Genomic DNA, 11,819 nt, shown 5'->3' with positions numbered 1-11,819 from the left:
AAGTGAGGGCATTTGCCCTAGTATGCACAAAGGCTCACTCCACAGCACTGGAAACAGTGATAGTGCAGTGCACATCTGACAGAGCTGCCTATTCCACAAGTAATCTACAGGCTCTCGCCAGTTATTTAATATGCCTTATTAGCATGGGCATTGTTATAACATTGCCTATGATCATCCCTGAGAGCTCTTTGGGTAGCAGAGAACCATGAACTAGCAAGACATCACATAGTGAAAGCTAACAGTCATATATTGTTTGATTAGAGAGCAGATTCCTTACTATGTCAGAGTCCTGTAATCCTTGAGGAATAACATCGGGTGACACCATTCTATTGGAGTCTGATACTGGCGCTTGCTGGGTGATGAAGGTTTGATCTAGAAGGTTATTTTCATCCCTATAATAAAGGAAAAAATAGTATTTCAACAGTCATGTGTAGACTTTGCTATATCATTTCCACTTAGCTAAGCTATAAAATATTCACAAAGGGCTCTGGGATCAGGCTCTTACTCATAACTCTGGCCGGAGAATCTTACCCAGTTTCTTTCATTTCTCCACTGCCATAAATAATATGGTCTGGAACAGGAGGCTTAGAACTCTGACTGTATTTCCTGTGGTAGATAAACATCAATAAACAAATGAGGCAATGTGTCCTTGTGCCTTCCTACCCTTAAAATGCTGAGTTGCATTTCAGTTGGATAGGATTTCTATTTTCAGAATGCATCTTATAAACACAGATGCGATAAGGAATTGAATATAACTGTTTAAAGTTCAAACATGTTGAATTCAAGGAACAAATATTTCTGGAGACAATCAATCATAACAAAGGTATTCGTGGGCAATGCTTGCTAGTGGAAGGCAAGGCTGAATGACAGACGTGATCAAGACACCTAGAGAAGTCCCCACCCCACAACAGAACTTCATGGAATGAGGAGGATGGGCCAGTGGGTGAGAGTGCTTGCGGTACAAGCAAGAAGACATGCGCTCCAACCTAGCATTTGAAGGAGAACACAGGCAGGTCCTGGAAACTAAAAACAAGACAAAGAAAGAACGTATGTCAAGTGTTGTTCTGCAATAGAGCCACCTCCGGTTCAATGTGTAGCCTAGGATGACCCTGGACCCCCTCCTCCCCTTCTGCAGATAAGAGGAATTATATAAACGGCTGAAAGGCCTGGATTGGAGGAATCTGTCTTCATTGTGAAGGTCAAAAGAGTTTCTGACAAAGAAAAAGCTTGAGCTAATTTCCAAGGTTAACAGAAAGGGGAGAGCTACAGAGGAAGGCTCTTGGTGCTCTGCTGTCTGCACGGCAGCCACACCACATCCGCCTGCGCACGTGTAACACAGGACTTGCAGGACATAGAAAAGCTAACCAGCGGAGGCAGGCCCAGCATAAAGTGTGGGGTCAATAAACAGGAAATAGACTAGAACTGACTTCACTATTTTGAATAAGTTTATAGAGGTTAAAAAAAAAATCACATGCTGACTTCTCAAGAAGTCACCTATGTCAATCCTGAACTTGACTTCAAGCAAGTGCTGATGAAAACAGTATAAACCTACTCAAATGATGGAAACATTACTCTAATAGTTAGACATGAAAGCATCCTTAGTAAACCTCTAATATGCTGAAGTGATGGCCTAAGTCACTGTTTTACATTTCACATTTTAGCTGTTTCTGATTACACTCCTTGGACTTAGGTCAATTAACGAATATTCTGCTGTTGAATTTACAGTTGTACATAGGCCACTCTGAGCTTTTACCAAGTCCCTAAGTATTATTCTCACTGAAAGGTGGAAGAACACCAGGACTTCAAGGATAGCCTCAAGGAGACAGTGAGCTAGAAGCCAACCTGAACTACATGAGACTTTGCTGCAAAATAAACAAGTCAAACAAATATCAGCCTAAAATAATTTGCTCATCTTTGCAAACCAACACAAGCTCAAGAGTTAAGTGTCCCTGAGGTGCCACACGTTCAGCTGATTGATTGATCGATCGGTGATTCTTTTGCTTCCATATTCATTTGTTTATCTCCCAGTCTCTGTCTAAAAGTTGCAACAGCTGAACAAGTAACTAAGGACTTTAATGTGTTGTCTTTAATAACAGTACAGTCATTGCTCCTGTGCAGCTTCTAGGTTTGACAACCTGATATTTCATTACAAAAATGGGAAATTACCTAGCAGCAAAACCATTCATTTTTGCAAAGAGCAATCTTAAGACCTTTTCCTTCTGCTCCCAGGTCAAATCTCTAATATCCACATTTTTTTGAGTAGTTGGCCTGAAGAATTTCAAAGAAAAAGAAAAGAAAGGTTAAAAAATGGGATCAAAGTAAACTTATCTTCTTCTAAAGATATAGAAATTTCCTATTCCATAACCAGATATGTAATGATTTCAAAGCAAACTTCACATTACAAAACCATACAATCTGAGAAAGACTATCAGCATGCTAGTCAATCCAGAATGTTCTGTGGGCCTGAGATGAAGTGAGAGACACAACACAATGTGCTGTGACCTGAATGGGTGGTTTGCAGGGGCAGATCACTAGAAACCAAGTGCCATGGAGAAGCCAAGTGCACCGGATAGGCTGAGCTGCCGCAGACACTGCACTTGTACATAGTGCACGGAAATCTCTGGATAGTTTGGACATTTTGAGAATTCTGATCTGAGTGATACAGAGGTCACTAGAGAATGCCCTCCAGTCCACAGAAGATGTCTGCATGACAGTCATTAAGAATTATTACATTGATTTTTTAAAAGTTGTTACCTATTAATTTTATCTTAGAATAGTAAAGGAATACCATAAAATATCTGGAAGGGTATAATTGAAAAATGTTTAACCTGGACTTAGTCAAGTTTTTTCAACAAATTTCCAATTTATAAGAACTAAGAAAAAGAAAGTAAGAGGCATTACAATGATATCTTATGGGACAAAATAATAGTCACCTCAACAGATTCCTGCCATGGCTACCAAGAATACATATTAAGTCTCTTTTGTTGTTGTTGTTGCTTTTTTGAGACAGGGTTTCTCTGTGTAGCCCTGGCTGTCCTGGATCTCACTCTGTAGACCAGGCTGGCCTCGAACTCAGAAATCCACCTGCCTCTGCCTCCCAAGTGCTGGGATTAAAGGCGTGCTCCACCATTGCCCGGCTTACATACTACGTCTTAACTATGCCAAGCATGGGGACTACAAAGTTAAGTCAATTCCTGTTCTCAAGTAGCTTATTAATAAATCTATGCAACAATCTCAGTTTGTTCTTTTTTAGAGAAGGAAGACATGTTAAGGCAGGCTCTCTCTGTAGCCCAGCCCAGGGGTTTGTGTCTGTCCTGTGCTATGGCATGAGCCACCACAACCTGCTAAGCTCTTATTTTTTTAAAGGATATGAAAACAAGGACACGAAAAGGCAATACATTATTAGTACCATTTTTCAGCCTCCAAGAGATCCTGGTTCACACTATTGGTACTTTGTTCTTTGCCATCAAAGGTCCTGATTCTGGGATATTCTGTTTTTCCCGCACATGCTGCTCTCATTTTTAAATTGAAAGCAGCTTGTGCTATCTGCTTATAATGCTTCCTGCTGGCCAGAATCTGTTGCTTCACTTCGTAGAGAGCGTCTAGAAAGAACTGTTCCACTTCTGTCCTCTCATCCAGTATGTTCTTAGCCAGCCTCTTCACTCGGTTCATCTCCCTGTCCTTCATCTGAAGAAGTTGCTGCAGCTTGTCAATCTCTACCAAGCCTGCTTGGTTCTCTATGATTGCCTTTTGCTGCAGTTTCAACACTTCAGCCTCAAACTCTGTGGTCATGTAGGTCAGAGCGTTCTCCAAGCTTACCACCTTCTTCTGGAGAGTTTGGATTTGTGATTTCTGCTGGGTGAGTTGCATAATCTTTTCCTTAACCAACAGATCATTGATTTCCTTAAAAACAGGAAAGGGAGTTTTTTTTTTTCTTTAAATATTCTGGAATTTAAAGTCTCTCAATAATTTCTGTTACCTAAGGGGATCTGAGCTTCATATCAGGTAGAAGCAATTATTTTAAAATCTCTGTGGACAGAAAAAGTAGCCAATACATATCCTTGGGTCCTTGACTAGACCTGTGAAGGTGATTCACTGATTTTACTAAGTAGGAAACTTTCAATGTTCCTCTATAATTCGTACAAGGTTGCATATTTTATATTATAGAAATCAATAAAACTGTACAAAAAAACCCACAAAACACCAGCAAGTCTATAAAGGTCCCTTGAAGTTGAACAAGGTCAGGCAGGTTGCAGTATAAGTGGATTTGTTTATTTGTTTGTTTCGTTCTTTCTTTTTAGAGACAGGGTTTCTCTGTGTAATGTAGCACTGGCAGTTCTGGAACAGGCTCTCAAACCAGGCTGGCCTCAAACTCAAAGCTCCACCTGCTATACCTCCCAAGTGCTAGGACTGAAGGTGTGCACCACCATGCCTCACTGGGATGGAAGTGGAGAGAGGATACCTGGGAAGATTGGTAAAGGAGCTAAGAATTTGTTTTGTTTTTTCTCATGTTTCCCTCCTGATGTTTGGAGTAACCCTTAGATCTCTATCGGCCACCCTGGCCATGAAGTGTCCAGCATACACAAACACTAAAATAAAAGAAAGAAATTGTCTAAGATGAAAGCTGGAGAGATGGCTCAGCAGTTAAGAGCCTTTGCTGTTCTTGCAGAGGAACTAGGTTTGAATCCCAGAACCCACGTGATGGCTCACAACTGTCTGTAATTCTAGTTCCAGATGATCTGCATGCAGGCAAAACACCCATACCCACAAAATAAATTTTTTTTTCAAATGTTAAGGATGTAAGCTATATGCTACAGAGAATTAATGAAGACAATCCTGATAGGTATTACTTTCCTGCAAGTGCCTTTAGGTTAAAAAAACCTAAGCCTTTATGTGATGATACCATTAATGTCAGGTCTGTTACAGCCAAACTAATTAGTAAATGATTTAGGGTTCAACAATGAACAAAGCAAAATGAGTATTCTAAGATATGAGGGTAAGAGTCACAGGTATATTTCTGATATATTTATAAAGTCATGCTTAATGTGTCTTTAAAGTCACTTAGTAATTAATTAATCTTTTCAGATAAGACAGTTATCAAGATACTCTCCTTATCAATTGGTATTATGTTCAATGTTTGGTATTTACCAACACAATTCTAAAGAAAGAAGAAAGAAAGAAAGAAAGAAAGAAAGAAAGAAAGAAAGAAAGAGAGAGAGAGAGAGAGAAAGAGAGAGAGAGAGAAACAAAGAGAAAGAAAGAAAGAAAGAAAGAAAGAAAGAAAGAAAGAAAGAAAGAAAGAAAGAAAGAAAGTAAATACGAGTGGAAACCTTTTGTTGTAAAAGGCAGGAATGGTTTTCTTCAATCTTCTTGGAGTTTTGCTGGAGAATTTCAGCTTCCTTCAAGTGGTATGCAAGCGCCTTGTGAAGATAAACATTCTCTTTGAAAACATTTCTTCCAGCAGTGTTCAACTGCCTGAAATAGATACACACACATACATACATACATACACACACACACACACACACACACACACACACACACACACACACACATTTAAGAGCCCAAAATATAGGCCTAAGTTTACTACATTGGGGTGGGGTTGGGTGGTAGAGTGGGGGTGGGAGGTTGAGAGGGTCGGGGAGATTTGAGTCAAGGTCTATAACTGGCCTCAAAATCACAGAGATCCATTTGCCTCTGCCTCTGCCTGTGGAGCAGTGGGATTAAAAGCCGCTATCACTGAGCCTGATTCATACCTAAGTTTTAAATACTTCAGAGGAACAATAACAGTTTTACTCTCCAAACACTACCCTGACCACCACTAGGCTGGGTGTGTAGTTCAGGGACAGAATACCTGCTTAGCATGTGCAAGACTCTAAGTTTAATCCCTAGCACCAGAGTTGGAGGAGGGCCAAACGTGGGACACACATGACACTATCACCGCTTATGAGTGACTAACCGCTCACTAGGTAGATGAAGACCTCAGGATGAAGTACTTCTTCAGCAGTAACGGGAAAAACTGTGTTAGCTGATCATGATGATGCAAGTTGGTTATCAACTTGAGCTATATATAGCAAGACACTTTTTCTTTAAAAAAAAAAAGGCTAGCAATAGTAGCACACCTTTAATCTTAGCTATTAAGGAAACTGAGGCAGGAGGATCACAAGCTCATGGCCTGCTTTGGCTGCATAGCACGTACAAGGCTGGCTTTGGCAACTTAGTGAGACTCAGTTTCAAAAGGTTAAAAAAGGGCGGGGCTGCAGCTCAGTCAGCGGTGGAATGGATGTGCATGTTTGGGTTTTCAGTCTCTAGCACCTCAAACACAGTAATGTGGCACCAGTTTCCCATGTCCTCTCCATCCTTGTCATATGACTAGACCTAAAGAACTCGAAATTGATAGAGGTAGAAGATGGCAGCAGCCCAAGTTCCTGAGTCACCATCTCAAAAAAAAAAAAAAAGCTTCAACTCATTATATGCAAATCTCTTTCAATAGTCCTGCAAAGTGGCTAGTATGGCCCTATTGTAGATTTCTTTGTATCAGGGTCTCACTATGTAGCCTAGGATGTCCTAGAACTAGTGAACTGCTTCCCTCAGCCTCTTAACCACTGAGATTATTTTAAGTGTCTGTTGCCAAGCCTGGATGGCCTATTTTTTAAATGAGATTTACTTTCAAGGATATTAAGAATTCTTCGAGTGGAACCAGCGAGATGGCTCAGTGGGTAAAGGCTCTTGCCACCAAATCTAATGACCTGAGTTCTATCCCTGGAACCCACATGGTGGAAAAGAGGACTTCCTTCCTACAAGTTATCTGACCTCCACACTCACATTGTGTGGTGTTCCCTCACATATACACACCTACCTAGATATAGTAAAATAATTTTCAAATAAATCAGCATGCGTGTATATAGCCAGGGTCTAACTTCAAAGAGAAAGATATTGCTACCATGTTGTTACAGAAAGGGTGGACAGGGAAAGAGTAGGGAACACAAAGAGAGTAAGGGTAGACAAGAATTAAAGAAGGCTTGCCAAGGGACAGAGGAAGCTAAGCTAAGAATAAAATAGACAGCAATGAAGAAAGACTGTCTGACTGAGGCCACAGTTTCTTACACTACAGCTTCATGGTGAGCTCTCTCTGCCAGCATTATGATCCTCTTCTCAGCCTCTTGCTCCAAACGGTGCTAAAAATAGAATATATGTTTAAATACAGAACTGTACTTCTAACAACAAACATTGCATATCACAAAGTATTTTAACATCAAACAGGATACTTGGTTTAGGGGCTAGAGAGATGCCTCCTTCGACTGGAATTGGTTTCTAGCACCCATATGGTGACTCACAACCATCTATAACTTCAGTTCCAGGGGATCTGACACCTTCTGATATCCACAGGCCCCTGCAGGCACAAAGTGCATATGCATATACTCAGACAGACACACATAAAATTAAATAAACAGACTTAAAAATATTCCTGTTCTGATATGAAGAACTCTTAAGTTTTGGTGGAGGAAAGAGCCATCAAAAAGGACAGTATGGGGCTAGAGACAAGGCTAGGTGGTTAAATGCACTGGTTGCTCTTCCAGAGGACTGGGGTTCAATTCCAAGCACCCAACATGGCAGGTCATAGCTATCTCTAACTCCAATTCCAGGGGATCAACTGACAAACTGCCTCCATCAGACTGTCCTGCGGTCATGTCTGTGGGGTATTTTCTTGATGGCCACTTCCTGTAGGAGGTCCTGAGGCCCCCTCTAGGCCTGGGCTGAATAAGAAAGATAGCAGAACAAGGTAGACTGGGAACAAGCCAGTAAGCAGCAGTCTTCCATGGTCTCTGCTTCAGTTTCTGCCTCCATGTTCCTGCCTTCACCTCTCTCAGTGATGGAGTGTGACATGGAAATTAGAAGATGAAATAAACCCTTTCCTCTCCAAGTCCTTTTGGTCATGATGATTAACACAGAAAGAGAAAAGCAAGCTGGAACAATGGCTTGTGCATAAAATAGGAAAAGAGACATTTAATTTAGAAGCAGAGCCAAGAGGATAGCTTTTGCTAAATAAAACACGATGAAAGTCACTAACTTTAAAATTGAAGACTGTACAGGGCAAGATGGCACACACCTATAATAACCAGCACTCAGGATGCAGAGGCAGAGGCAGGAGGAATCTCTGTGAGTTCAAGGCCAGCCTGATCTACATTTTGTGTACAGGTGAGTCAAGGCTGCATAGTGAGATTCCATCTCAACAAACTTGAAAATTAAAAAAAAAAAAAAAAGGAGGGGGTAATAACAAGTTGAGGCCATAAGCCTTGTGAAGACAAGATGACAGTCCCTCTTGAGGATATTCAACCTTCTGGAATAGAAACAACCTAAGTGCCTACCACTAACTGATGAATGGATTTGGTGGATGTACATAATGAAATGCTATTGCCATAAAAAGGAACACAAAACCCTGTCATTTGTCACAACTTGAATAGAACTAGAGATAATTGTGCTTACTGAAACAAGCAAGACTCAGAAAGACAAGAACTACATGATTCCCCTCAGAAATACAATCTAGAAAGGTTTACCTGTGGCTGGAAGACTCAGTGGTGGGGTGCTTGCCTACCATGTGTAATATCCTGTTTTCAATCCATAGCACCACAAGATGGGTAAGAGGATGATAGATAATCTCAGGGAAGTTGAGACTGGAATGGCAGTTATAGAGCCCAGGGAAAGTGAAGAGGGTAACTTAGGGTTCTGTTGTGATGAAGCACCATGACCAAAAACAAATTGGGAAGAGTTTATTTTGCTTTACACTTCCACATCACAGTCTGAGAAGTCAGAGCAGGAACCTGGAGGTAAGAGCTGGTGCGGATGTCACTGAGGAATGCTGGGTATTGGCTCAATCTGCCTTTCTTATACCAGCCGAGGGATGGCACCATTCACAATGAGCCGGGCCTTCCCACATCCACTACTGTTGAAGTAATGTCCCTCAGACTTCACTACAGCCCAGTCCTGTGGAAGCATTTTCTTAATTGAAGCTCCATTCTCGCACAGGATTCTAGCATGTATCAAGTTGACATAAAACTACCCAACACAGAGTGGATAAGATGGAGAAATGTGGATTTCTGTGCTAAGTTATAGTTACATACAAGCTATTACACAAGCAGTTTGACTATTGATAATGTAAAATATGTTTTTTTTTTTTTTTTTTTTTTTTAAAGATTTATTTATTTATTATATGTAAGTACACTGTAGCTGTCTTCAGACACTCCAGAAGAGGGAGCCAGATCTTGTTACAGATGGTTGTGAGCCACCATGTGGTTGCTGGGATTTGAACTCCTGACCTTCAGAAGAGCAGTCGGGTGCTCTTACCCACTGAGCCATCTCTCCAGCCCGTAAAATATGTTTTTAAAAGATAGAAGAAAACATTTTGAAAGGTTCATCACAAAGGGTACTTCTATGAGCAGATAGATATCAATTATAATGGGTCACAAACCTCTATGGGAGAATCAAGAGTTTAGCCCTTACCTCAAAAAGTAAGAAACAAACTGAAAAGGTATGTTTAACTTAAGCATTGTATAAAGATATTGAGAAACTGGATGGTATACCATTAGAATGTACAAATTTTATTTTATTTATTTTTTTGGTTTTTTGAGACAAGGTTTCTCTGTGTAGCCCTGGCTGTCCTGGAACTCACTCTGTAGACCAGGCTGGCCTCAAACTCAGAAATCTGCCTGCCTCTGCCTCCCGAGTGCTGGGATTTAAGGCGTGCACCACCACGCCTGGCCCACAAATTTTATTTTTTATTTATCAGTTAAAAATTAAGAAATATCTAAGTGGAGAAGAAAAAAAGGATTAGACATTGAGATTCATAGAATATAAAAGTTTGTTTTCCCTCATTTGTACTTTAATTTCTTTCTTTCTTTTTTTTTTTTTTTTTTTTTTTTTTTGAGACAAGTCTTAGTATAGCCCAGGCTGGCATAAAACTTGCCATGAGGCTCAGAGATGGCTTTGAACTCAGATCTTCCGCAGCAGCCTCCTATGTCCCGCAATCATAGGTGCACAGCAGTGCACATCCCTACACTTACCTTCTGCTACTTGATAATGTTTCCTATCAAGACACCAAGTGGAATGCTGGGATGTTCATGGTGCATATGAACACACCTTGTTCTAATAAATAAAGCATTTCTTTTTTTCCTTTTCCTTTTTTTTTCATACAGGACTTTTTTTTCTTTTCATTTTATTTTTATTCACTTTACATCCTGCTCACTGCCTACCCTCCCAGTCACCCCTTCCCACAATCCTTCCTCCCCACTCCCTTTGCCCTCTGAGAAGATGGAGGCTCCCTCTGGCTATCCCCCCACCATGGCACACCAAGTGTCTGTGGGGCTAGGTTCATTCTCTCCCACTGAGGTCAGACAAGGCAGCCCAGCTAGAACAAATTCCACAGACTGACAACAGCGTTTGGAATAGTCTGTGGAATTGCTATTGTTCGAGATCCACATGAAGACCAAACTGCACATCTGTAACATATGTGCAGGAGGGCTAGGTCCAACCCACAAAGCATGTCTTAATACTAATACCTTTTCTTCAAAAAATCTGCTTTCTAGTCTTCTAAGAGTCTCCTGATAGTTCTTCTCTGAGTTCCTTAAATTTTCTTTCAGCTAAAAAAAAAAAAGTTTAAAGGAAAGATTGAGTGGGACATATTCATAGAGAATTCTGAAGATACACTGTCTATCATATCTTGAACACACAGAATCAATGTTATCACCTCTTTGCACATCTTCCTTTACTGTCTCCACAATTACTAGACATTGAGTTTCTTGAAGATTTTTATGAATAACAGTTCCTAGGGCATTCAGATATACTCTCTTTAAGATTTACAAAATATGGAATTACAAAACAATAAAGTTCTTAAATTGGAAGAAACCTTAGGAACCAGACTACACAATCTGCCAAATATAAAAAAGAGAATAGCTCAGATCCCTAGAATTCATGTAAATGACAGGTAGATGTGGCACCCACCTATAATTCCAGCTTTGGAAGGCAAACTTTCAAATTACTTTCAATTATTTAACAACTTTCTCTATTATAACTTGTTCTAATATACCAAATCTGTTTTATTTTTCTTTCAGATGTTCTTTTCACTGTTTGCATTTAATTTTTCAAATGGCTTATTTTGTCACACTTTCAAAATTAATGTCAATGTACCAGTTCATGGATGGGTCAAATAAACCCCATTCTAGTATCTGGAGATGAATCTTTGAGATGAATCGGGCCAACAAAATGGTTCAATGGGTAAAGGTACTCAGGACCCACACAGTGGAAGGAAATACCTGACTCCAAGTTATATTTTGACTTCTACACACACACAAAGTAAATAAAAGTTAAGGTAAAAATTAGTGGCTGGGCATGGTGATTCACAATTGTAACCCCAGAAGTTAGAAGCCCTAGGCGAAATACTTCCAAATTTAAGACCTGCCTTGAATATATAATGATTTGAAGGTCAATCTGAGACACAGAAAGATTGCCTCAAAAACTCAAACAAGGAGCAAGTGAGATGGCTCAGAAGGTAAAGGGATAAAGGTGTCTGTCACACAATCCTGGCAACTTAAGTTTGAGTTTTAAGTAAATGTGGATGGAGATGACACTACAAAATTGTCAGCTGACTGACTTCCCTAATTGCACAAAGGTAGAGTGCTCACACATACACATACAACAAACACACTAATCTGGCTTTCACTGTTTTCCTTTGAGATACATAACTTGAATCCCTTTTCATAAACTAAATGTATTAGACTCAACATGCAGTGAATTCTATACAAATAATCTCTTACCTATATATA

At 40.1% G+C, this 11,819-nt stretch overlaps 1 protein-coding gene across 9 annotated transcripts in view; it reads right to left on the bottom strand.

The window, feature by feature from the left end:
* Positions 1-11,819, bottom strand: part of Bbof1 (basal body orientation factor 1) — a 32,968-nt gene that overhangs the window by 10,818 nt on the left and 10,331 nt on the right. For 2 of the 9 annotated variants that reach the window (XM_030246946.1, XM_030246947.1), the window contains exons 5-9: positions 10,557-10,637; positions 7,108-7,178; positions 2,167-2,268; positions 532-606; positions 278-392 (exon numbers count right to left, since the gene is read on the bottom strand). In XM_030246946.1, the coding sequence (XP_030102806.1) occupies positions 278-392; positions 532-606; positions 2,167-2,268; positions 7,108-7,178; positions 10,557-10,637 (444 nt within the window). Of the gene's footprint in view, positions 1-277; positions 393-531; positions 2,269-3,409; positions 3,904-5,330; positions 5,476-7,107; positions 7,179-10,556; positions 10,638-11,819 lie in introns of those variants that run through there. The other 7 variants (XR_381548.3, XR_001780492.2, NM_028377.3 and 4 more) reach the window with 7 other exon arrangements.

The sequence above is a fragment of the Mus musculus genome, chromosome 12 (assembly GCF_000001635.26).
Source record: "Mus musculus strain C57BL/6J chromosome 12, GRCm38.p6 C57BL/6J".
NCBI lineage: Eukaryota > Metazoa > Chordata > Mammalia > Rodentia > Muridae > Mus > Mus musculus.
The sequence above is the reverse complement of the archived record's forward strand: the minus strand, read 5'-3'. Positions and strand labels throughout refer to the sequence as shown.